The 27,823-nt window shown below is 44.0% G+C and overlaps 1 protein-coding gene across 3 annotated transcripts in view; it reads right to left on the bottom strand.

Moving 5' to 3' along the window:
* LOC147120408 (myosin light chain kinase, smooth muscle-like) overlaps positions 1 to 27,823 on the bottom strand; it is a 604,168-nt gene that overhangs the window by 151,161 nt on the left and 425,184 nt on the right. For all 3 annotated transcript variants that reach the window (XR_015078189.1, XM_085986292.1, XM_085986291.1), the window contains exons 19-20: positions 9,489 to 9,539; positions 6,997 to 7,124 (exon numbers count right to left, since the gene is read on the bottom strand). Coding sequence is in view for 2 of the 3 variants with exons in the window: in XM_085986292.1 (XP_085842418.1) it covers positions 6,997 to 7,124; positions 9,489 to 9,539 (179 nt within the window). In the remaining variant the exon portion in view is untranslated. The remainder of the gene's footprint in view (positions 1 to 6,996; positions 7,125 to 9,488; positions 9,540 to 27,823) is intronic.

The following is a 27,823-nucleotide window of genomic DNA, read 5'->3' as shown; positions in this document are numbered from 1 at the left end:
GTAGAAGCTACATCATTACATAAATTTAAAACAGAAATAGACAGTTTCCTAGAAGTAAAGGGAATTAAGGGTTACGGGGAGTGGGCAGGAATTTGGACATGAGTCTAGGTCCGGATCGGTCATGGCCCTGTGGGTAGCGGAGCGGGCCCAGGGGCCGTGTAGCCTGATCCTGCTCCTATTTCGTGTGTCTAATTCTGTTAGATTGAGGAGATGGTTCTGTGATAGTGGATTGGCAGTTAGGATCAGATCAGCCATGATCTTATTGAATGGCAGAGCAGGCTTGAGGGGCCGATTGGCCTACTCCTGCTCCTATTTCTTATGTTCTTATGTTCTTAAAACAAAAAAGGTGACACAACCGTGGCTAACAAAGGAAATTAGGGATAGCATAAGATCCAAGGAGAGGACATATAAATTGGCCAGAAAAAGCAGTAAACCTGAGGATTGGGAGCAGTTTAGGATTCAGCAAAGGAGGACAAAGGGATTAATTAAGAGGGGGAAAATAGAGTATGAGAGTAAGCTTTCAGGGAACATAAAAACTGACTGTTAGAGCTTTTATAGATATGTGAAGAGAAAAAGATTGGTGAAGTCAAGCGTAGGTTCCTTACAGTCAGAATCAGGGGAATTTATAATGGGGAACAAAGAAATGGCAGACCAATTAAATACATATGTTGGTTCTGTCTTCACAAAGGAGGACAGAAATAACCTCCCAAAGAGTTCGGGGAACATAGGGTCTAATGACAGGCAGGAACTGATAGAAATCAGTATTTGTACGGAAATGGTGTTAGGGAAATTGATGGGATTGAGGGCTGATAAATCCCCAGGCCCTGATAATCTACATCCTAGGATACTTAAGGAAGTGGCCCTAGAAATAATAGATGCATTGCTGGTCATCTTCCAAAATTCGATAGACTCTTGAACAGTACCCATGGATTGGCGGGTAGCTAATGTTACCCCACTGTTCAAAAAGGGTGGTAGAGAGAAAATGGGGAATTACAGACAAGTAAGCCTGACATCAGTAGTGGGGAAAATGCTAGAGTCCATTATAAAGGATGTAATAGCAGAGCACTTGGAAAAAAGTGACCGGGTTGGACAAAGTCAACATGGATTTACAAAAGATAAATCGTGCTTGACTAATCTACTGGAATGTTTTGAGGATGTAACTGGTAAAACAGATAAGGGAGTGGATGTGGTGTATTTGGATTTTCAAAAGGCTTTCGATAAGGTCTCACCTAAGAGATTAGCGTGTAAAATTAAGGCACATGGGATTGGGGGTAAGGTATTGACTTGGATAGAGAACTGGTTGGCAGACAGAAAGCAAAGAGTTGGAATAAACGGCTCTTTTTCCGAGTGGCAGGCAGTGACTAGTGGGGTACCGCAGGGATCGGTCCTAGGACCCCAGCTATTCATAATATATATTAATGATTTGGACGAGGGAACTAGATGTAATATCTCCAAGTTTGCAGACGACACAAAGCTGGGTGGGCGTGTGTGCTGTGAGGGGGATGCCAAGAAACTCCAGTATGATTTGGACAGGTTGGGTGATTGGGCAGAAACATGGCAGATGCAATATAACGTGGATAAATGCGAGGTTATCCACTTTGGTGGCAAAAACAGGAAGGCAGAGTATTATCTGAATGGCAATAGATTGGGAGGAGGGGAAGTGCAACGAGACCTGGGCGTCCTTGTGCACCAGTCGCTGAAGGTAAGCATGCAGGTGCAGCAGGCGGTTAAGAAGGCAAATGGTATGTTGGCCTTCGTAGTGAGAGGGTTTGAGTACAGGAACAAGGATGTCTTGCTGCAGTTCTACAGGGCCTTGGTGAGACCACATCTTGAGTATTGTGTGCCGTTTTGGTCGCCTTATCTGAGGAAAGATGTTCTTGCCATGGAAGGAGTGCAGCGAAGATTCACCAGGCTGATACCTTGGATGGCGGGAATGACGTACAAGGAGAGATTGGGTCGATTGGGCTTGTACTCGCTGGAGGTTAGAAGAATGAGAGGGGATCTCATCGAAACTTATAAAATTCTAACAGGACTAGGCAGACTAGATGCAGGAAGGATGTTCCTGATGGCGGGCGAGTCCAGAACCAGGGGTCACAGTCTAAGGATAAGGGGTAAGCCATTTAGGACTGAGATGAGGAGGAATTTCTTCACCCAGAGAGTGGTGAACCTGTGGAATTCTCTGCCACACAGGGCAGTTGAGGCCAATTCATTTAATATATTCAAGAAGGAGTTGGATATATTTCTTGAGGCTAAAGGGATCAAGGGATATGGGGAGAAAGCAGGGACAGGGTACTGAATTTAAATGATCAGCCATGATCTCATTAAATGGCGGAGCGGGCTCGAGGGGCCGAATGGCCTACTCCTGCTCCTATCTTCTATGTTTCTATACCCAGGCAGCAGCAGGTCAGCAAGTCAAAAAGTTAAACTAAATATTGAATCTTCCTAATGTTCAGGGCCAATCAGTTTGATGCATATGGCTCTTAGAGTACCAACTTAGGACAAAGAAATCTTTCGAACAGTAAACTGCTAATTTATAAATGCATGGCAAATTTATAATTCCTTTAGCCGAGTTATTACCCAAAGGTACAATGATTAGTGCTTATGTACCCAATGTACTTCTAGAAGCCAAAAACATAGTAATAAATAGTCAGCATGGATTTCAAAAGGGAAAGTCTTGCTTGACCAAACTCATTGAATTTTTTGAAGAGGCAACAGAGAGAGTAGGCAATGGTAATGCAGTAGATGTAATTTATCTAGATTTTCAAAAGGCCTTCGATAAGGTACCCCATAATAGACTAATGAATAAGGCCAGAGAATGCAGAGTCAGGGGACAAGTAGCAGAATGGATAGGTAGCTGGTTTCAAGACAGAAAGCAGAGAGTAAGGGTAAAAGGTAGCTATTCACGGTGGCAGAAGGTGGGTAGTGGTGTTCCACAAGGATCAGTGCTGGGACCACTGTTGTTCACAATTTATATTAACGATTTAGACTTTGGAATCAAAAATACAATTTCCAAATTTGTGGATGACACCAAATTGGGGGCGGTGGGGGGGTGGGGGGGGCGCGGTGTGGGGGGGAATAGTTAATATTGATGAGGACTGCAACAAATTACAGGAAGACATTAATAAACTTGAAGAATGGGCATATAATTGGCAAATGAAATTTAACACGTGTAAATGTGAGGTATTACATTTTGGTAGGAAGAATAGGGAGGTCACATATTACTTGGAGGGTGCGAGTCTGGGTGGGGTAGAGGAGCAAACGGATTTCGGAGTAAGAAACATAGAAACATAGCAAAATAGGAGCAGGAGTAGGCCATTCGGCCCTTCGAGCCTGCTCCGCCATTCAATATGATCATGGCTGATCCTCTATCTCAATACCATATTCCCCCTCTCTCCCCATACCCCTTGATGCCTTTTGCGTCTAGAAATCTATCTATCTCCTTCTTAAATATATTCCGTGACTTGGCCTCCACAGCCTTCTGTGGTAGAGAATTCAACAGGTTCACCACCCTCTGAGTGAAGAAATTTCTCCTCATCTCAGTCCTAAATGTCCTACCCCGTATCCTGAGACTGTGACCCCTCGTTCTAGACCCACCACCCAGGGGAAACATCCTCCCTGCATCCAGTCTGTCTAGCCCTGTCAGAATTTTATACGTTTCAATGAAATCTCCTCTCATTCTTCTAAACTCTAGTGAATACAGGCCTAGTCAACCCAATCTCTCCTCATACGACAGTCCTGCCACCCCAGGAATCTGTCTGATGAACCTTCGCTGCACTCCCTCTATGGCAAGTATATCCTTTCTTAGGTAAGGAGACCAAAACTGCACACAATACTCCAGGTGTAGTCTCACCAAGGCCCTGTATAACTGTAGTAAGACATCCTTGCTCCTGTACTCAAATCATCTTGTAATGAAGGCCAACATACCATTTGCCTTCCTAAGTGCTTGCTGCACCTGCATGTTTGCTTTCAGTGACTGGTGTAAAAGGACACCCAGGTCCCTTTGTACATCAGCATTTCCCAATCTAGCACCATTTAAATAATACTCTGCCTTTCTGTTTTTCCTACCGAAGTGAATAACTTCACATTTATCCACGTTATACTGCATCTGCCATGTATTTGCCCACTCACTCAACTTGTCTAAATCGCCTTGAAGCCTCTTTGCATCCTCCTCACAACTCATAATCCCACCTAGTTTCGTGTTGTCAGCAAACTTGGAAATATTACATTTGGTTCCCTCATCCAAATCATTGATATATACTGTGAATAGCTGGGGCCCAAGCACTGATCCCTGCGATACCCCGCTAGTCACCGCCTGCCACCCCGAAAAAGACCCATTTATTCCTATTCTCTGTTTCCTGTCTGTGAACCAATTTTCAATCCATGCCAGTATATTACCCCCAATCCCATGTGCCTTAATTTTGCACACTAACCTCTTATGTGGGACTTTATCAAAGGCCTTCTGAAAATCCAAATACATCACATCCACTGGTTCTCCCTTATCTATTCTACCAGTTACATCCTCAAAACACTCCAGTAGGTTTGTCAAACATGATTTCCCTTTCATAAATTCGTGTTGACTTTGTATAATCCCGTTGATATTTTCTAAATGTCCTGTTATCACATCCTTGAAAATAGACTCTAGCATTTTCCCTACTACTGATGTTAGGCTAACTGATGTAGTTCCCTGTTTTCTCTCTCCCTCCTTTTTTAAATAGTGGGGTTACATTTGTGTACAAATACACAAATCACTAAAGGTAGCGACACAGGTTAACAAGGCCATAAAAAAAGCAAACCAGGCATTAGGGTTTATTTCTAGAGGGATAGAAATGAAAAGTAGTGAAGTTATGCTAAACTTGTATTGAACCTTGGTTAGACCACACTTGGAGTATTGCGTACAATTCTGGTCGCCATATTATAAAAAGGATATAGAGGGACTGGAGAGGGTGCAGAGAAGGTTTACAAGGACGATAACAGAAATGCGAGGATATACCTATCAGGGAAGGATGAACAGGCTGGGTCTCTTTTCGTTTGAAAATAGAAGGCTGAGGGCTGACCTAATTGAGGTCTTTAAAATTATGAAAGGTTTTGATAGAGTGGATACAGAGAGAGTGTTTCCACTTGTGGGGAAGAGCATAACTAGAGGTCATCAATATAAGACAGTTACGAAGAAATCAAATAGGGAATTCAGAAGAAACTTCTTTACCCAGAGAGTGGTGAGAATGTGGAACTCGCTACCACAGCGAGTAGTTGAGGCAAATAGTATAGATGCATTTAAGGGGAAGCTAGATAAGCATATGAGGGAGAAGGCAATAGAGGGTTATGCTGACAGAGTTAGATGAGGAAAGACAGGAGGAAGCTCGAATGGAACATAAACACCGGCATGGACTGGTTGGGCCGAATGGCCTGTTTCTGTGGCGTACATCCTATGTAATCCTATGGCTTCTTGAACTCTCTGTTCTACATGGATGGTACTGCAAAGGTGCCCTATAATCATCCTTCAGATGCCATTCCAGGACTGTCCACTTTTGCTTTACATTACTCTGATGGATTTCTTTTCCTTGGACACTGTGCAACTTTTGCCTAATCTGCCAAAAAATAGTCTCTTCTTGGGACAAATTGAGGAAGTTATAGCCAAATAGAAGTTTCTTTTGGCTGAGAGCCTCAGTTATTAGGGCATCTCATTGAAAAAACTTGTGCTTCTTTTCTAAATGCAGAATGGATTTACTAAAGTTATCAAGTGAACCATGTGGCTTTAGCACCTGCATATTCACCATGCTCATTAACAGTTTATTATACTCATTAATATGTGATTTCTATCTGCCTGCAGAAGCACAAAGTTCACAGAACTGCTTTGCAAGCAGTACAATTTGTATTCTGCAAATTTTCTACAAAGCAAAAGACAGTTGTGACATAACAGTAAAAAACAGAACATAACACAAGAAGAAAAATATTAAAGGATATATGGGGACAAGTTAGGGAAATGGAATTAAAGGAGATAACCCTGATATGGAGCTAGCGCTGGCACAAGGATGACGGGGCTCCTTCTGGGCTAAAGTTTCTATGATTTTACATCTTTTATTTGAATAGGCATCTATGTGGGTTAATATCTTCCTTCTAGGTGTAGACCAAGACTTAGGGGGTGAAATTCCCCGAGAGGGCCGTTTGGGGCGCTGAGTAAAAAATGTTTGGAAAGTTTTCGCCAGGCGCTAACCTTTTCAAACATTAGTTAAATTCCCATTTTTTTCTTCCAAGAGGGAAGTGGAGCGCTAAATCAAGCATTCCACTTGCCTCTTGGCGCGTAAGAGGTGGGAGGGAATGTTCCGATCCGGGGTGAAGTGCTCAGCAGTGCCACAAGTGGCCAAGCATGGCACTGCTGTGTTGCAGGGGCTCTTCCCTGCATTAAAGGGAAGGGCCCCACGCTGCGAGCTCTGTCGGTTTATTTTTAGATATGTGGGCCACCGGGGAGTGGGAGTGCTGCGTGATCAGCCCGGCACTCATGCAGAGTACTGGGCTGACCGATCGTGGCACAGACGCCCCAACCAGTGGCCGAAAATAAATATTTTTAAAAATCAGCAGTTTTTTTGTCTGTCCGCCAACTGCGCCTTTAAGTTGCGCCCCGCAAGCGACCGGCCTCAGTGTTTGTGACCCTTGCAGCAGTCGGTAACATCACCCGGCGCTGCTGCAGGGCGCGATTGCGAATTTTTCTTCCGAGGCACTACCAGGGCACTGCGCCCGGAGAGGACATCATGATCTCCGTGCGCAGAAGATCGGGGCGCTACCTGGTAGCGCCGCCGCTAACCTCCCGTGGAATTTCGCGGGAGGTGCGGTTATCGCCTCGGGGGTGGTGGGGGGAGCGCAAAGCCATTTGCGCCCCATTAACACCTCCCACCAGAGGCGCAAACGAGGGGAATTTCACCCTCTTATTCTTTAGTAAATGAACATTTAAGCCGTTTCTGACAGAAAATGTAAATATTAAACGCAAGGATCAAACATTACCTGTTTTCTAAACTTTAGCCATGTATAGCTGAGTGGTTGTGTTCCAGCGAGCTTACAAGGTAGTTCCACAGATTCTCCTGCACGGACTTTCATGCTTCCAGGACACTGAAGTATCTGTGGCGGAACAGCTGTTGAAAATGAACAGCACATTGAAAGATAAGGAAAAGTTGGTTGTTCTGTATGTCTAATTTCATGTTCATATATTTGGGAAAATATTCCGTGTGTTAGTAAAACTAGACAAGGTTATGAAACATCTGTGACTGTATTTTGGTTCTTAATTCATGGTTTTAATTATTAATAACTGTGCTGTCTTGCATCCTTCCAGTTGGGTGATTTAATCACTGAAAATAAAAATGTGATTCTCAGAAAAATTATTTACAGTTGTGAAAAGTTTTCAGAATAGTTTAGTTTAAAACACTGAGAATGGATTGCTACAGAACCAGGACAGGCTTAGTGGTTATATCTGGCCGTTTGTTTCAGATTAGAGTGCCTGATCTATTTATTAAACAGTAAAGTCTCATAGCATTTGAAGTGGAGAAACCAGTATCACTATCTCTACTGGCTTGTTTACCTGAGACATGTTTAGGATGTGTAAGTTGTCTTTGAATATTTTACTGACAACATTAGCAGTTTTTTGTTGTTGTTTCTTTTAATCTAATAAAACATAATTCAGCACTTGCTTTTTTTGTCAAAATATAATCAAATTCTGACATGCTGTGACATTACAAGTGATAAAATAAACAATCCTATTTAGGTGCTGCTTTATGTGCTGCCAAGGCAATGTTATATATCAAATTTATTATACAAGACTGCAAATCTTGTATGAAAAACATATTAAAGTATGATTTAGCAAACAAGCGTTTGAGTATTTTATAACAAGAAAATAAATCATAATAGCAATAAGATAATAGAATACATCTAACTGCACCCTTTTAATACATTTACTGCACTTACGTTGTGACATTATAGTCATTCATAATCTCTTATGCTCTGGTGATGGCTCCTTCAAACCTTTGCTCAGTACAGTTACAAGTTTTTGATTTTCTCCTGCTACACTGTAAATAGTAGGTATTTCATTTATCTGGTCCCTTTTTAGTACACTAGGATTTTGAGTAAGATTATATACCTGAGAAAAAAGAAATCACAATATATACTGCACTAATAATCCAGAGGCCTCGACTAATCATTCAGAGATCATGAGTTCAAATCCAACTACTGTATGGCAACTTGAGAATTTGAATTCAGTTAAAAAAAAATCTGGAAATAAAAAGCTGGTACCATTAAAAGTGATAATGAAGCTGTTGGATTGTTGTAAAAACCCAACTGGTTCACTAATAACCATTACAACAGTGACTACACCCCAAAAGTACTTCATTGGCTGTAAAGCGCTTTGAGACGTCCAGTGGTCGTGAAAGGCGCTATATAAATGCAAGTCTTTCTTTCTTTCTTTTACCTAGTCTGGCCTATATGTGACTCCAGTCCCACACCAACGTGGTTAACTGCCCTCTGAAGTGGCCTAGCAAGTCACTCAGTTGTATCAAACCGCTTTCACGAAGAAGGAACACCACCACCTTTTCACGGCAACTATAGATCGGGAATAAATGCCAGTCTTGCCAGCGACGCCCACATTCCGAGAATTAAAAAACATAATAAAAATGTTTGCCAGAAAACAAAAGCAATCTTCAAAGAGCTAAGTTAATACATAATTGTTTCATTTATCTCCTACAGACTTTGAGTCACATCTGAAAAGCAGTGATTTCATTGAACCTCATCAGCTCTGACAAAGCATATACCTCCAAATTTTTAACATCATTTTTCTTTAAGATACTGACTAATATGCTATGCATTTCTGTTTCTAGTTCAAATTTCCAGTATTTGCAGTTTTTTTTCTTTTTATTCAATTTCAGTAAACTGTTCCTTTCGCTCTAGTGTTCATTAAATTCATTAACTATAAAAAAAAGCTTAATTACTGCATGACTGACCCACATACCTGGGTTAAAGGCATCTAATTATCTTTTAGTCACAAGAGGCTTACTTTTGAACTTGCTGGCTTCATTCCCTTAAGTTCAAAAGCTTATGGTAGATTTAATAAACAAATACCTCAGAGGGTCCCAGCTGACTGTATGGGCATTTTTCATTGATCTGATAACTAAAGTAGGAAATAGTTGGTAAAATGCAAGTTTCTTGTTTGATCAGTTGTAAATTATTAGCCAGCTAGGATACGGTTAGGTCAATTTTCCACAACAACTGCAAACACGTGGAAAATAACAAACTAGTTCTTCGTTAGGAGCTCATGTTATTGGAGTTCCCTTACTGAAACAGTTGAAGACCCCCAACAAGGGGAGGGAAATGTTGGCAAAAGGTTTGTAAGGACACAGGTTGCAAAACACTAGATTTAACTGTCTGAGAATGAACAGAATGCTACATGTCAGTTTGGCAAAAAATAAAAGGAAACAAAGTTAAACTTACTTTCTTGATATGAAACATCTTACCTGGTTTGGGAGGAGTTTTGGGAGTTGGTTTCTTTTTTATGGTGGCCTCAACTAAAAGAAAGGAAAAAGTATAAATTGAGGCCCTCAATAAAAACATATTAAAATAAGTAATGAGTGAATCTTCCACGATTCTGAGCATTTGGATGTAAATCCTACACGTTGCGATATATTTGGGGGAACAGATGAGGAAAAGACTGTCCCAGGCTAATGTCATTGCTCACTCCGTGATCACAAGTACAATTATAAACAATTAAAGTGCTGTTTTGGGTTCTACTAGAGATTACAGTTAAAAGACCCAGTGACATTGGGACAGGCTTGCCATCCAAAAGATCAGTGTTAAAGGTCTTGTAGTATTATATTTGAACCAAAGTTCAGGCTTCGAGATTACCATCTTCTTGTTTATGTGGTGAAAACGGATTCCATCCAAATTAATTTATATTAAAAAGCAAGTGAACACGGGAAACACAAGGAGGATTTAAAATAGAGGCCTTTTCAGAGTTCAGTCCCTGACTTAGTACTGCTATAAGGACGTTGCCATCACCAATCTCTCACTCTAAGTGATCAATTCAAAAGTGTGTTCATTAACATTTTTCAGGGTTTTCATTGTTATCTTTCTGGATTGGAAACAACATTTCACTCAGATTAATTTGTCTCAAAATATTGCCAAAAAGCACTATGGCCTAGAAATTGGATAGCGTTAAAAAGCGGGTGCGGGCACGGCGATGTGAGATATACCCACCCCCTTCCAAAAAGCACAGACAGCACGTCAACCTCATGCTGCCTGGTAATTATAGTGACTGTAGCGCCCAGCCTAGTGCTGAACGTGCTGCTGACAGGCTGTGCGCTCAGCAGGGGGCGAAGTTTGTGTTGCTCGAGCGAGGCCAGCTTTACTAAAAGCTCCTCTTAAAGGCAGTCTGCACCTCTTAAAGGTGAGCTGCCTTCTGCTGCTCAAAAATGGTAAAAGTGCTTCAGCACTAACACAACTGGCTCAACAGGCCAGGGAAAGGGCACCCAGGATCTCGTACGCAGCACTTGTGCTTTGTGCCGGGAGTCAACACTGGAAGAGAGGTCCTCTACCCACAGGGGGCATTGAGGCCCTTCAGAATGAACGATGTGAGACCACATTGTCGAGGTGGTCACTGGCAGCAGTGTCGCCCCCCCCAAGTCCTGGCTCCAGTGTCCAGAAGAAGTTTTATGACATCAGACGAGTGGTCAAGGTCAGTGAACACATCTTGAAAAGCCGTTTCCTACCAACTGCACCACTTACTTCACACGCTGCTCAATGCAAGACCCCACCCCACCCCCGCTATCACTCACCTACCAAAAATCACTACCAAACACAAAGGCACACTTCACATTCCTAGCTTCACCTCACCCCCTTGGAGGAGATGGTGCTGGCCATTCTTGGCAGTGGCATGGCTGAGCCCTTGGCCAGCAGCGGGGCTGAAAGAATACAAGATGCCAGTATCCTCATACATTATCCTCCTTCTCACATCCCACTTCCCCCTCATCCCACAATCTCTTCAGATGTACAAGCTTGTGCATGGTGTAAGCATGCAGCTCTTGCTTTCCCACCCTCTCCTCACCACAACCCTACCCTTGTGCCTTCCTCATTTCAGACACCCAAGAAATCCAGCCTGCCCAGCCAGTGGTTCACCAAGAAGAGGGAAAGGAGAGTGAAGAAGAAGAAGAAACACCATCACTGGATTTCACACTTGCCGGCACCAGCTCTTCGAAGTCATCCTGCAAGGCCATCTGCAGTGTCCCCCATTACAAGTCAGCAGCCTTCCACCAGCAATTTGCAGCCACTGGGGTAGCACTACATAACAGCACTAGGATAGGCAAAGGCACATGCAACAAACTCACTAAGGGAATGCACAAGTGTGATTAGTTGATTTTTTGATGTAATATTGGATGCATATATGAAGTTGGTTTGGAAAGTTTGCTTTGTAGTGGCTTTATTTCAGCATTGTGGCCAAGAGGATGCTGTGATGGTCAACAACAGAGGGAAGGTAAGGTGTGGGATAAATGTTGAAAGAGGAATTGGCATTGTGTTCACTGGTACCGCAGGCGGTTGATTCGATCCCGGATATCCCGGCCTCCTTCCTCCTCTTTTGCATCCTCCTCTTCTGCATCCTCCTCCTCCCTCTGTGAGCAGCTTGTTCCCTTTGCTGCCTCTGCTTCATTTCCATGTCATGCTGCAGCCCGTGGGGGAACTGCAACTAGAGCCCCCAGGACTGGGAGCAAGTGGTGTTCTCAGAGGCCTTCCTTTAAGAGCCAAAGCCTTGCAAACGTCCAGCAGCATTCTCTGTACTCCCTTCACAATTTAACCACTTTTTAAATGTATTGCACCAAGTCACTACTCCAATAAAATGTAAAGAAATCAGTACAAAAGCAAAAATCTAAACTTACCTGAAAGTTGCATGTGTCCCTTTAAAAAGTACTGGATCTGTCGTTCTGCCGTGCATGCTCTGGAGAGGGCGTTAACAGGAGCGGTGACGACCAAAATGCCAGATCATGTGTCAATTCAGCGTTACAGGCCGATTGGCACCACGATTTGGCTCATCTAAATACCTGAAGCGAGTGCAGACAACGGCAGCGCTACCGACCTGCCCAAAATGGCGGCCACCGCATTCCGCCCCACAAGTGGGCGGAAGCAAAGCGGCCGCCATTTTTTCTCCCAAACCGGCCTCAACGGCCGGGGCAAGTGGGTCCAATTTCCCAGCTATATGAGTTTTAAAATGTAGCACTTTTAGAATTCAGTCCCTGACTTCTCCTATTAAATGTACTAACATTATCTTGTGACTTACCCCTATAAAAATTCCCCAAAAACTGGGAAATATTGAAAAATGTTAGGATTAGAAACTTACATAGAATTTACTGCACAGAAACAGGCCATTCAGCCCAACATGTCTATGATGGTGTTAATGCTCCACATGAGCCTCCTCCCACCTTACTTCATCTCACCTTATCAACATATCCTTCTATACCTTTCTCCCTCATGTACTTATCTAGCTTCCCCTTAATGTCATTCACCTCAACCATGAAGGCACCAAGTTACATATAGAGTGACAAAGAGTAACCACGATAGCAGAATGAAAGTACAGGTGGAATGAAAAAAGAACCAGCATAAACTCTAGCAGCACATATGCTAATTATTAGTACTAGATATAAGCAAGTTTTAACAGATTACTCTCCTTTAAGGGGAGGTAATAGGATGCGGGTACCCTCATCTTGCCCTTGTTTTTAAACATGGAGTTAATGCAACTATTGTAAAAAATGCTTCAAATATTGGGGAACTAAGAGTTAGAAGGGAATGAAAATTGAGAGATCGCTATTTATTTTCACCATCATTCGAGCCAGAGAAAAACTTTCAAAAGAAACTCCAGTCTGCATTTGTGTAGCACCTTTATTGTATTGAAACACCCCAGGTGCTTCACAAGTGGGATCAGACCACAAGCACAAGTCGGGAGAAGGGTTAGGGGAGGCGACTGAGGTGTGTAAATAAGTATCCGTTTCAAGATTTCCTTAACATATATAATTAATAACATACAACTGAAAATATAATTTAGGTACAAAATAGGAGTTGCTGAAAGGCTAATTTTCTGACATATCATTGCATAACGCAGAAAACCAAAAATGCAGAAAAATATGTATCACTACTGCATTCATGAAGAATTGAAAACCTAATTAATTAAGAGTTACTGGGTGGAGTGGTTTTCTTTCTTTCTACAGAAAATATACTTGAAACATCTGGCCACCAGGTAATACCTTCCAGTAGCTGTTATCCCAAATTCCAGAGTTCCCTCGCCACTGATATAATGAATATCTGACTTTAGTATGCTGCAAGGACTGACACAGGGCAGCTTACACTGTGGTTAATCACCTTGAGGTGCTGGATGTTCCAATCCAGTGCTAGATACCAGTTTACTCATCACCAACTTCTTAATCCAGGTGTTCAGCTGAGGGGCGTTGTCAAAGGGGTGGGCCTATTGTGAGGCTGACCTCCCCTCTATGGGACAGGTCAGTGTAAGCTGGAACCCTCCCTCCAGCAGTCACTTCCATTTTTGCCACAAATCCACCTCACAGCTTAAAACTGGATCTTGCACAGGGCCAAAGGAAGCCCTTCCATTTCATTTCTAGAAGTTTTGAACTGTGAAGGAGAACTGTTTGGCGATGCGTTATATGTCACAAGCTTAACCTGCATTGCTGGAGTTCCCTAACTGTACATCCGTCTTCAGCCTTATGTTCCAGCATTCTTTTAACTCTGGCCACCCTCTGCTTCACTCTCGGTGGCAGAGTTTCCAGCTGTTTCCACTCCACCCTTCGGAGCACTCTCCTTTAACACCTCTGCCTTGCTGCTTCTTGTCCCTCCTCCAAAACCTCCTTTAAACCTACCTCTTCGCCACGGTGTTAGCCGTGACTCAGACGGTTGTGTATTCAAGTCCCACTCCAAAATTTAGGCTGTGCAGTACTGAGGGAGCGCTGTACTATCAAAGGTGCCGTCTTTTGGATGAGATGTTAAACCCGAAGTCCTGTCTGCCCTCTCAGGTGGATATAAAAGATCTCATGGCACTAATTTGAAAAAGAGCTGGGGAGTTATCTCCAGTGCCCTGGCCAATACCTATCCCTCAACCAACATCACTAAAACAGATTATCTAGTCATTATCATGTTGCTTTTTGTGGGAGCTTGCTGTGCGCAAATTGGCTGCCATGTTTCCTACATTATAACAGTGACTACACTACAGAAGTGCGTCATTGGCTGCAAAGCGCTTTGGGACATCCTGAACTCATGTGTAGGGTGTTATATAATTGCAAGTCTTTCTTTTTTACCCTTTGATCTTGCCTACTGTCAACACAGCCCTTCTCAACGTAAGCCCGCGGAACAGCACCTCATCTTTCGATTAGCCTTCTGGGCTCAACATTGAGTTCAACAATTTCAGACCATAACCTCTGCCCCTATTTTTTTCACATGGCAGCTTTGATGATTCTGCCATTGCCATTTACATTTCATCTAGACTCATCTTTTGTTTCTTAACTTGTCCCATTACCATCATCTTTTGCCTTGCACCATCATCTCTTTTGTCTCTTAATCTCTCCTGCCTTCCATCCTATCACAGACCTTCCCTTTTGTTCTTTCCTCTCCTCCCCCCTCTCCCTGCCCCTACATTTGCTTAAAAACCTTTTTCCAGTTCTGACGAAGGGCCATCGATCTGAAACGTTAACTCTGTTTTTCTCTATAGATGCTGCCTGACCTGCTGAGTATTTCCACCATTTTCTGTTTTTATTTCAGCCCTTCTCCTACTGGCTATCTGTTTTTATTTACTTTTTTCACCTCTGTGAAGTGCTTTGGTTTGTTTTATTACATTAAAGGTGCTATAAAAGTGTGACGTGTTGGTGCTAATAAGAATCAACAGTTGGATCAGTTGCCCCCTGTATGTTCCAATCAATACTTTTGGGATCCCTCTGGCATTATGTAAAGCTATACGTTTGGATTTGGGGTTAGCCACAGTCATAACCCATTGGCTATTTCATTGTTCAAAAGCATAGGTAGAGCACAGTAGATCAATTAACAACACAATAACATCAGCAAGACCCTGCAAAGTCCTCTTCGCTCTCTGGGAACTTGCGTTCAAGCTGGGAGACCTGTCCCTCAGTCTAGTCAAGCAACAGCCTGATATGGTTGTACTCAGAAAATCATGTCTATGTGCTAACATTCCAGACTTCTCTATCATCATCCTGGGTATGTCCAGTCCCACTGGCAGGATAGACTGACCACAGTTGGGTGTGAAGAGCCCTAGGAATCCTCAACATTGACTCTGGATCCAATTGCTTCAAACAATATTAAGGGAACCTCTTGCTAATCACCAGTACTCCTCCATACTGAACATCAATTGGAGGAAGCTGAGGGAAGCAAGGGAATATACGCAAGGTAGATGAATTCTATGTCCAGCACGAAGTACTGCCAGCAATGACCAAGCTGGCTGAGTCTTGAAGGACATAGTTACCAGACTGGGTGAGGGAACCTTGTACTCACCAATCTACTTGTTGCAGAGATGTCTGTCCATAAAAGCATTAGTAGGACCACATGGTCCTTGTGAAGACAAAGTTTCATCTCCACAGTGAGGCCATCCTCCCTTGTGCAGGATGGCACTACCGCTACTCCAAGTGAGGCATCCATGAACAGCAGCAACATTGTATATCACCTGTAACATAGGACCTAGATGGCTGAAGGCATGTCCACCAATGGTGGGGGATGCATAATATTCTGGAATTCCCTGCCATTGTGGGAGCACCACAGGTACAACAGTTCAAGGAGAAGGCCTAGCAGCATCCTCTAAGGGAAAGAGATGAGCAATATGGGTGGCCTTGCTAATGCTGTCCACAATCGGAACAAAAGAATGAAACAACATGACATATAGGTGCTGTGTGGGAGATTGTAGATTTCTGATCAAAGGTAATAGGTTTGATTGGCACGTCAACTGGCCATCCTGAGGATTGGGAGCAGTTTAGGATTCAGCAAAGGAGGACAAAGGGATTAATTAAGAGGGGGAAAATAGAGTAAGAGTAAGCTTGCAGGGAATGTTTAAATGTCTTAATCTAAATGTACACTCTCGGGAGCCGCAAGCCTACATTTCGTTGTACTGCACTTGTGCACTAACAATGACAATAAAGTTGATTATTATTATTATTATTAACATAAAAATGGACTGTAAAAGCTTCTATAGATATGTGAAGAGAAAAAGATTGGTGAAGTCAAGCGTAGGTCCCTTGCAGTCAGAATCAGGGGAATTTATAATGGGGAACAAAGAAATGGCTGACCAATTAAATACATACTTTGGTTCTGTCTTCACAAAGGAGGACCCAAATAACCTCCCAGAGATGTCGGGGAACATAGAGTCTAATGAGAGGGAGGAACTGAATGAAATCAGTATTTGTAGGGAAATGGTGTTAGGGAAATTGACGGGATTGAAGGCTAATAAATCCCCAGGGCCTGATAATCTACATCCCAGGGTACTTAAGGAAGTGGCCCTGGAAATAGTAGATGCATTGCTGGTCATCTTCCAAAATTCTATAGGCTCTGGAACAGTTCCCATGGATTGGAGGGTAGCTAATGTTACCCCACTATTCAAAAAAGGTGGTAGAGAGAAAACGGAGAATTATAGACCGGTAAGCCTGACATCGGTAGTGGGGAAAATGCTAGAGTCCATTATAAAAGATGTAATAGCAGAGCACTTGGAAAACAGTGACAGGATCGGACAAAGTCAACATGGATTTACAAAAGGTAAATCGTGCTTGACTAATTTACTGGAATTTTTTGAGGATGTAACTGGTAAAATAGATAAGGGAGAACCAGTGGATGTGGTGTATTTGGACTTTCAGAAGGCTTTCGATAAGGTCCCACATAAGAGATTAGCGTGTAAAGTTAAGGCACATGGGATTGGGGGCAAGGTATTGACTTGGATAGAAAACTGGTTGGCAGACAGAAAGCAAAGAGTTGGAATAAACGGGTCATTTTCCGAGTGGCAGGCAGTGACTAGTGGGGTACCGCAGGGATCGGTCCTAGGACCCCAGCTATTCACAATATATATTAATGATCTAGACGAGGGAACTGGATGTAATATCTCCAAGTTTGCAGACGACACAAAGCTGGGTGGGCGTGTGTGCTGTGAGGAGAATGCCGAGAAACTCCAGTATGATTTGGACAGGTTGGATGATTGGGCAGATGCAGTATAATGTGGATAAATGCGAGGTTATCCACTTTGGTGTCAAAAACAGGAAGGCAGATTATTACCTGAACGGCAATAGGTTGGGAGAAGGGGAAGTGCAACGAGACCTGGGTGTCCTTGTGCACCAGTCACTGAAGGTAAGCATGCAGGTGCAGCAGGCGGTTAAAAGGCAAATGGTATGTTGGCCTTCGTAGCGAGAGGGTTCGAGTACAGGAACAAGGATGTCTTGCTGCAGTTCTACAGGGCCTTGGTGAGACCACACCTTGAGTATTGTGTGCAGTTTTGGTCGCCTTATCTGAGGACGGATGTTCTTGGCATGGAGGGAGTGCAGCGAAGATTCACCAGACTGATACCTGGGATGGCAGGAATGACGTACGAGGAGAGATTGGGTCGATTGGGCTTGTACTCGCTGCAGTTTAGAAGAATGAGAGGGGATCTGATTGAAACTTATAAAATTCTAACAGGACTAGACAGACTAGATGCAGGAAGGATGTTCCCGATGGCGGTGGAGTCCAGAACCAGGGGTCACTGTCTAAGGATAAGGGGGGTAAGCCATTTAGGACAGAAATTAGGAGGAATTTCTTCACCCAGAGAGTGGTGAACCTGTGGAATTCTCTACCACAGAAAGCAGTTGAGGCCAATTCATTAAATATATTCAAGAAGGAGTTAGATATATTTCTTAAGGCTAAAGGGATCAAGGGATATGGGGAGAAGGCAGGGACAGGGTACTGAATTTGCATGATCAGCTATGATCTCATTGAATGGCGGAGCAGGCTCGAGGGGCCGAATGGCCTTCTCCTGCCCCTATCTTCTATGTTTCTATGTTATCTATTCCTGACATGGAGTGCATTCCTGACATGGAATGCTGAGGGAGCATCGACTGCTAAGTCTTTGGCTTCCTGTTGAGCCGAAACAAGTCAGTGCCCAGATTTTCACAGAATCATAGAAACTTACAGCACAGAAGGAGGCCATTCAGCCCATCATGCCTGTGCTGGCTCTTTGAAAGAGCAGTCATGCTTAGTCCCACACTCCCACTTTTTGTCCGTAACCCTGCAATTTCCTCATCCTCAAGTACCTGTCCAACTAACTTTTAAAATTATTTATGGAATTAGCTTCCACCACCTTTTAATGTAGAGTATTCCAGATCCCAACAACTCTGAATGAAAAAAATTCTCCTCCTCTCCCCTCTAGATCTTTTGTCAATGATTTTAAATCTATGACCACTGTTACTGACCCATTCACCAGAGGGAATAATTTTTCTCTATCTACTCATCAACTTGAAACCCCCCAATAGGTCACCTCTTAACCTTCTCTGTTCCAAGGAGAACAGTCCTAACTTCTCCAACCTCTCCTCATTTTGGTATGGAAGTCAGATACAGAATGTGAGAATTCCCTTTCTAAGTTTAGTGCTGACAAATTCCAGAGATTTTCTAGTCATTAAAGTGAGATTAGCCAGTAGTTTTCGATTAGGAGATAGATTGAAATATATTGTAAAATTTATCCTGTTTGTTCACATATACATGTAAAATAAACCCACTTGTTGGTTTATAATTGGTCCTGTCTAACCAGAGTAGTTATTAGTATTCCAAATATGTTCCTTGTGATGCCATCCAACACATCATTGACGCAGATATTGAAGAGAACTGGTAAAGTAGTCAACCTTGCTCTTTTGAGGTTGATTCAGTGAATCTTCAATCTACCCATAAATGGATCTTCAAGCTGGAGTGCACATCCTGAATAAAATCCAAGATTTAGTCATGTACTCGCATAGATTTTATCTTCTTTATGGGGGTGCATTGGGTACTAAATTGAAAGCTTATGAGTATTGACTGAAACAATCTAACACTGAGTCTCACTTCATGATCTAATGCCTCACAAGAGCAAAATCTAGTGTGTTCTTTTCTGATTGCTCCATGAGTCTTCAGAGTTCATGTACAGGCACTGTGCCAACCAAAAGAACCATCTTAAGAACCACTGCTATCAATTCGATTCTTTGGTAGTTTTTGAGTTTACTAAGGGCTTCCCTTCTTGCAAGCAGAAACCACAGTTGTACTCTGGAATAGGGCTGGATTTTGCCGGCACTCTGAGGTTGGGTTTGGAGGCGGGTCCGCTGTCAAAATAGCAAAGATTGACAGCGGGTAGGAAACCCGCTGTCAACCCGCCTCCACGCGAGTCTCCCAGGTGTTGGGTCTGTCAGCGGAGAACTGACCCGACACCAAGTGGCGGGGGAGACAATTGAACTCATTAAATGGCTTGTTGACAGCCAATTTAATGGTATTTTGAGGCTTCCTTCCAATTTTACATGCTGCCCCACGGGTTACCCGCTGCTCAGGGAACACGCCAGCTCATCCTGGCGTAAGTTGAGTCTGCTCTGATGTATCTGATAAGCTGATAGCTGCAGAAGTGGTGTAAAGGATGCCATGTTGTAGATGGTCAGTTTCAGAGCGCAGAAACTGTTGATTACTGCATTTGTAAGACATACTGGGGGAGAAATTCAGTATCGCCCCATTTGGGGCGGAATTCTCGGCCGGGCGCGAACTTGGCTTTTATTGCCCCTGGAGGTGATTGGAGCGCTAAATCAGGCACTACACACCTCTCTTAAGGCGCAAAGGCTGAGGAGCGAGGCGCTACCTCAGAGCGCTGGCGAATCTCATGTGATGTCAGTCAGCAATGGAACACAGACACAGTGGCGCCGGCCAGTTCTTAAAGTGGTGGGTTGATCTTGCTCTCCATCCACATCCTGCTCATTGCAGCCTTGAATCTCGGCCTGGAGAGACCTCTACATCAAACATGCTGGAAAGAACAATGGAGAGGCCCAGGGAAAGAGCTCAGAGTGCAGCCACCACAGTCTCTTCTAAATCGATACAAGGGCAAATCAAAATGAACCTGCAAAGTGTTGCTCAGCACCCAAAACTCCTTCACACAGCGTTGAATCTCTCCAGAAGTCTCTCTCTCTTTCTCTCAGAATGAGTGGTGCAAAAATGTCACCAACAAAAAAAGGCAGGAAGCGGTCGCCTTTAAATAGCGCTCCCACAGTCCCTTCTTGACTGCAAAACGCTCCCCTCAACCTGTCGTTGCTAGTGGCAGGCGGTAAGGCAGGGGGTGCCACTCAATATCCGGTCCGGGGTGCTACCGGGGCGTTGCACAATCGACTGACGTCACAATCTGCCAGCGTAGGAGATCGTGGTGGTAGTGTTTAGCGCCACCACAAGATGTCTAGTTAATTTCGTGAGTGGCGCAAACATCATCGTGCACGGACGCTAGTTGCTTTGCACCCCATTTGCGCCCTCTTAAGGCGCTAACGGGAGGTGCAAACCAACTGAATTTTTCCCCCATTGAGATTTCTTTAGCTTGCAAGTGTTTAGAGCCAACTGTATATCCAGTGTCACCTCATTGGAACAACCTCTCTCACCATTGGCAGATCGAATCCTCATTTCACCTGCAGCTGACATAGATTGCAGCAACATCGGTGCCCTAGAAACTATCTCACCTTGCTCCTCTGAATCCTTCCAAGCTCAGCCCCAACACCAACATGACCAGGCACACCAGCAGCACCAACAAAAACACCAACCTTCTCCGCCATCACCTGATGCTGCACAGGACACAGGGCATTGCCCGGGAAGCCAGCGATGGCATCACCATGGCCAGATTTACCTCACTTGACGCTGTAAACCCTGGCAGCCACATGATGTGCAAGGTTGACACCATCCCACACCAGCACCGTGAAGCATCCCTTTAATGTCCAAGCCATTAAATACACACTCATCACTATAGCGGGGGGGGTGGGGGGAGTGGGGGTAAGTTATGTCTCAACATTCACTGGACTCAGTAAGACAGTTCTCAAGGTGTGCACAGATCTGTTCAATAAGGGGCAGTGTTGAAAATATAGATTTCACTGTATGACAACACATTACCAGAAACTTCACATGAACATTGGCTAAACTTCTCAAGTGCCTACCCTTGTGTGTTGTTAGTTGGTATGATTGCAGTAGGATGAGGGTGATTGTGAAGGTTGGCTGGTGAGATGGGAAGTGATAATGTAGAGAGAGGGATGGGTGGAGGTGCAAGGTAAGTTGGTGTGAGTAAAGATGTGCAGGAGAAGGGTATGGAAGGCACAGTGATGAGGATGTGTTGAGTGGCACAGCAGGGTGAGTCTGAGTGTGGCTTTGCAGTAATGTTTCGTGATCCACTGAGATCATTGAAAGGTTGGCGCCACTGCAGCCAGAGAACCCTGATGACATCCCTGCTTGTGCCCTCCTGTGCAATGTGCAACCAGGCTGCGTTGGTGTCCTGGGAAGGTCTCTTCTGCCCTTGAAAGGGAAGAGAACCTCCCTGCCTGCTGTGACTCCCTCCATATGCTTATGGAGGGAGTCATTGGAGAGCCTGGGTGCAAGCGTCCACCTTTGTGCAGTGCTTGTCAGTGTTTGCAGCGCCTCAATGCTGTCAAACACTGACAGAACAACTGTCAAACTCAATGTGGCCGTGGTCCCTTTAAGGAAACCGGCTGATGACATGTCATCAAATGACATCATCAGACCCGCTTCCTGTTAATTGGCTGGGAAGCCTGCAGGGTGGGCTTAACAAGGCCAATCAAGGGGAAATCCCTTTGACAAAGCGGCTGCAGCCGGGAGCAGGACCGGAACCCGGCAACCAGTTATCCCACCACCATCCCGACACCGCTGAGAAAGTCCAGCCCTAAGAGTATGTGTGCCTCGAAGAGATTCTTAATCACCAGCCTCACAAGGGCAGTTCCAAGGTGAGTTGGTGGTTCCTGTGACTGTTGACCAAGAACATTGCTGTTCCCCTACTCTCTACAACGTGCTTTAGGAATTCAGCATGAATACTGACCATGTTCCCTTACATATTATCAATTGAACAACAACACAATGTGGAGCCCAATTCCTCCCATCAAATTGGTTAATTAAGGCTTTCTATCTGTGTAGCACGTTTTACCAGTTTTTGCAACCTCCATGCATTTGAGTCAGATGCTCAGTATGGTGCTCTCTCCAAACCTCAAGGATGGCCTCAAAGGTTTGTTACGAACCCAGATACGAATGTTTGTAATTGTAAATTATTTACATGTGTTAGATTAATTAGGTCAGCTCATTTTCAGTTGAATGCAGACATACAAGTTTAAAAGGCCAGTGTGTCGGCTCTTCAGAGTATTTTTTGTAACAATCATGGGCCTCAGGAAGGAGTTAACAAGATTGCAACATGATCTATTGTTGGCAGTCATGAATTAGAAATTCTGTGAAAATAGTGTAAAAAATTACCCCCCAAAAATTAATCTAGATTAACTTATGATGTAATTTAGACATTTAATGCCCTTTTCTCAAATGTTCTAAAATCTTGCTGCATTTTTCTGCAGATCTATTTTGAAGAAAAATTAATAATTTGAAATTTTGTAGATTAGGAAAAGCTTTGTGAATAGGGCCCCAATTCTGATATCATCATAAAGTGGCCAAATGAAAATGAGGTAAAACATCTGGCAGAAGGTGAAAACTGAAGACTTGCTGCTGATGTTAAAGTTAAAGTTAGGCACACTTTGTGCTTTGTTTGCATTACATTATTTGTCTCAATTAAAATATTTAACTGAAAGTTCATCTTCCATTTTAAGTGTCCATGTCATTAACTGTTAGGCAGTGTAACATCTTTGGACTAGTTTGCTGAACTAAAGTCTGCTGTTGGCTCTCAATTTATGGGGGCATGTAAAGGCTAAAGCTACATCTTGGGAGATGCCCTTTTTTGGTAATATTGAAAATAGCTATAAAAATCTGCCAAGGAAATGGTTGAATACACAATTTGTTAAGCTCTCATCATAAATGATTACGGTCCAAAAAGTAACTGGCAATTCATAGCAATCATTTTATGGCCATTCCTACAATATTATACCAGGAATCTAACCTCCAGTTTGAAACATAGGAAAATTCTGTCTATTACAAGTACGTAATAATTTCTATTAAAAAAAATGAGATGTGATTAAATTATACTATGAAATTGCGGTCTTTCAACGGAGAAAATCTGAACTTCAATAAGAAAAGACTAATTCAACATGGCACCGCGAATCAGTCTTTAGTTTCAAACCCTTAGGGGTTTTTGTTAGATTTTGGTCTGGGCCCCTTTTCGGTGCCACACAACTAGCGCCGCATGAACTGAGAGGCCCGAGGATCAGTGGAGATTGCTCCTCGGGCCTCATTAGCATTCTCGGCTGCCAGAGCTGGCCATGTCTCCACAGGCAGCTCGTCTGAGCAAAGAAGTCAATGTCAGGCCACCTGCCTCACCAGATAAGTCTGGATCGGGCTATAGTGGAGGAGGGTGAGGGAGGCGATCACGACTCCTGTGGAGTCGGAGAAGCAGTCTATTTAGTTAAGCTGTTTCTTCCTAACTTTGTCTGGGCCATATTGTAGGATGCCTCCAGAGCAATCAAGGCATCTGAAACTTCGCTTCGAAATGTTAATGGTATGTTCTATGATGTTTCTGGGACCCCATTGCTCCTGTGTTGCTCAGGCATAGTGGGGTTGCGAAAGGGTATCATCAGCCCTTGTGTGGAGAGAGTCTCCTTTATTTCCTAACAGCCATCCTCTGGTGTTCCTAATTGGGTGGGAAAGTGGGGGGATGGATATGTTGCGAAATTGCCACAGATTTGCATTATCCTTCTGCGATGATCACACACCAGTTGTACATTGATGAAGTGGAAGCCCTTCCTGTTCACATAAGCAACCATATTGATACTGAAGGGTTAAAAAGTGTGAAGGAACTTCAGTGGAAAAAAAAGTAAATGATTGCAATGTTCAATGGTTAACGTCTGTTACGTGCATGCTGTGTTGCCAATAGAACCCCTCCCCTGAACACTGTTTATCATTATGTATAGGAACACATTTAAAAGGTTATACTTATAGTAATTTCTCCATTAATAAGGGTGTCATTGAACTGTGTCTTATATCAGAAAGCTTTCTAATGCCTGTTGTATAGGGTTAATTCTGCAATCACGTGCTTCCAGCAGGGAGCAGCGCACATAGTTGGAGACAGGGCGACAAAATAGAAAAATCACCAGATGAGATGCATCCTAGATCAGTGGTTCTCAAACTTTTTTAGTTGAAGGACCCCTTTTCAAATCGATTAGTAATCACGGACCCCCATCTACATTATAATAATATATAATATTTATCATTTGAAAATGTTGCATGTAAAGTGTGTTTTAATAATGCTTTTAAGAAAACAACTATTTACTTACCGATAGCAGTGAGATAGGTGTGCCTGCTTCTCACACCAATTCTGGGTACTCCGCACCAACAGATGGCCACTATTACCCACTAAGTGCTGGACAATGTTTAAAGCCGTCAGCAGGCTGGCCAAAGTGAGTGAGGGTACAAGCACCCATACACATGCTGGGAGGCCGCTGGAAGCATGACGCACAATACTGTCCCACTGGCATGTTCTGTAACCGCTGCACTGTGGGTATGTGTTTGTGTGAACACATTCAGGCACGTGTTTGAATGGTCCTGGAGGCACTCTGATCAGATATCGGGACATGGCATAGGGTTTCTGTGCCAGGGAGAGGAATCAGGTCACCCGGCAGGGAGCGCTCGTTGCAAAGTGAGTGAGAGCTGTGGGCCTCTGTGAGGAGGCGGGCCCAGCCGTTGAGAATAACTCGCAAGGACTGAATCAGTGTCAGTTTTATAAAGAGTTACCTCTGGTAATTATTTTTAAATATTTTTAATTATTTAAAAATATTTAGGGGCACAAAGCAACTAGCGCCCGGGTGCGGCACTGCTAATGCCTCCCGCAAAATTCAGCGGGAGGTTAGCAGCGGTGGTAGCGCCCCATGGTGCAGCGCCTCCACCGATGATGTCATTGCCGTGTGCAGCACCCCGTTCGAGCCCCGGCCGCAAACTTGGCTCGCGTCCCCGACCTACCACCGGACGCTATGTCTGACAGGGTCATGGGGGGCATTTTTGCGGTCGGGGTGGTGATAATTGAAGGGCAGGTACTGGGCGGCCTTTTATTTTGGGCCTCCTGCCAGCACCTGCCCCCTCTGGCCTCCTCCTGTGGGGTGCCGGTGGCGATCGGTCAACCCGACATTCCTCTTGAGTGCCGGGCTCTTTTGTTGGCACCCTGCTCCCCGGTAATCCAGCAGGGCCCCGGTGTACGCTGCGCTAGGCCCCTCCCCTTTAATCAGGGGAGGGAGGCCTGCAGTACCACGGCGCTATGTACTGGCGTGTGTGGCGCTGCTGCACGTAGCATCATGATATTCAATGGGAGCGCCCCAAGAGGGAGGGGGAGTGCTTCCAGTAGCGCCCCGCCTCCAGCTTGGGGCGCTACCATTGAATTTCGGACGTGGGGACGCTAACCTTTTTGGGCCGCTAAAAGTTATCGCCCCAAAAGGGGCGCGAGCCAATTTCCCCCCCTAACCTTTATAAAGGAGACATTGCCTTCCCCTGCAGTTGATGAGATTCTGAAGGTTCATTCCACCAAGAACCAAAAAGCCCCAAAAAACTATGGGTCATTTTAATTATCTCTGAATCACATTTAAAGCAGGGACCTGCTGCCTTCCAGCAGGTGTCCTGCTTGTCTGCTAAAAAGAGTAGGTTAATATTGGGCCCCGTGAGAAGGCAGTGGGTTCGGAGCAGGTAAGTCACACAGGTCATTTTGACTGTACCCTGCCCGGTTTCCGCCGGTAGGAAAGGGGGTTGAAATCCTCTGCCTCTCCACCTGATTCTTCTTCTTTTGCTCTGGTGAACAATAGCAATTCCCAGTTCAGGGTTACCTTCCCTTATTGTCACAATTCCTACCCAAATTGACTTAACCCTGAGCTTATCAAATTGAAGCTACGCGCAAAATATTTGTAGGCAAAAGAAAATGTGCCTGTTTATATTTGTGAAAACAGCCCGTGCAGACAGTGACAATGACACTGCTTGACACAGCTGAATGAAAGTGCCACTAAAAAGCACAACCCAATTGGTTGTTAGCAGCAATTTAATAATGAGTCGCCATGCTCGTTCCATGCCATGAGACTTCCTGTGCAATTGTGTCCTGGCTACAATCGGGGTCTTTATATCTGCATGAAGGGTTGACGGTGGATAGGCAATGGCAAACATTTAAAGATCACCTGGATGAACTAGAGAATTTGTTCATCCCTGTTTGGCATAAAAATAAAACAAAAAAGGTGACTCAACCATGGCTAACTAGGGAAATTAGGGATAGCATAAGATCCAAGGAGAGGACATATAAATTGGCCAGAAAAAGCAGCAAACCTGAGGATTGGGAGAAGTTTAGGATTCAGCAAAGGAGGACAAAGGGATTAATTAAGAGGGGGAAAATAGAATATGAAAGTAAGCTTTCAGGGAACATAAAAACTGACTGTAAAAGCTTCTATAGATAAGTGAAGAGAAAAAGATTGGTGAAGTCAAGCGTAGGTCCCTTGCAGTAGGAATCAGGGGAATTTATAATGGGGAACAAAGAAATGGCTGACCAATTAAATACATACTCTGGTTCTGTCTTCAAAAAGGAGGACACAAATAACTTCCAGAGATGTCAGGAACACAGGGTCTAATGAGAGGGAGGAATTGAATGAAATCAGTATTTGTAGGGAAATGGTGTTAGGGAAATTAATGGCATTGAAGGCCGATAAATCCCCAGGGCCTGATAATCTACATCCTAGGGTACTTAAGGAAGTGGCCCTAGAAATAGTAGATGCGTTGCTGGTCATCTTCCAAAATTCTATAGACTCTGGAATAGTTCCCATGGATTGGAGGGTAGCTAATGTAACCCCACTATTTAAAAAAGGTGGTAGAGAGAAAACGGGGAATTATAGACCGGTAAGCCTGACATCAGTAGTGGGGGAAAATGCTAGAGTCCATTATAAAAGATGTAATAGCAGAGCACTTGGAAAACAGTGACAGGATCGGACAAAGTCAACATGGATTTACAAAAGGTAAATCATGCTTGACTAATCTACTGGAATTTTTTGAGGATGTAACTGGTAGAATAGATAAAGGAGAACCAGTGGATGCGGTGTATTTGGACTTTCAGAAGGCTTTCGATAAGGTACTGACTTGGATAGAGAACTGCTTGGCAGACAGGAAGCAAAGAGTTGGAATAAATGGGTCTTTTTCCGAGTGGCAGGCAGTGACTAGTGGGGTACCGCAGGGATCGGTGCTAGGACCCCAGCTATTCACAATATATATTAATGATCTAGACAAGGGAACTAGATGTAATATCTCCAACTTTGCAGACGACACAAAGCTGGGTAGGCGTGTGTGCTGTGAGGAGGATGCCGAGAAACTCCAGTATGATTTGGACAGGTTGGGTGATTGGGCAGATGCATGGCAAATGCAGTATAAGGTGGATAAATGTCAGGTTATCCACTTTGGTGGCAAAAACAGGAAGGCAGATTATTATCTGAACGGCAATAGATTGGGAAAAGGGGAAGTGTAACGAGACCTAGATGTCCTTCTGCACCAGTCACTGAAGGTAAGCATGCAGGTGCAGCAGGCGGTTAAGAAGGCAAATGGTATGTTGGCCTTCATAGCGAGAGGATTCGAATACAGGAGCAAGGATGTCTTGCTGCAGTTCTACAGGGCCTTGGTGAGACCACACCTTGAG

The sequence above is a fragment of the Somniosus microcephalus genome, chromosome 4, assembly GCF_052327205.1.
Source record: "Somniosus microcephalus isolate GS21.2 chromosome 4, FLI_Smic_1.0, whole genome shotgun sequence".
Taxonomy (NCBI): domain Eukaryota; kingdom Metazoa; phylum Chordata; class Chondrichthyes; order Squaliformes; family Somniosidae; genus Somniosus; species Somniosus microcephalus.
This window is presented reverse-complemented; position numbering and strand designations above follow the sequence as displayed.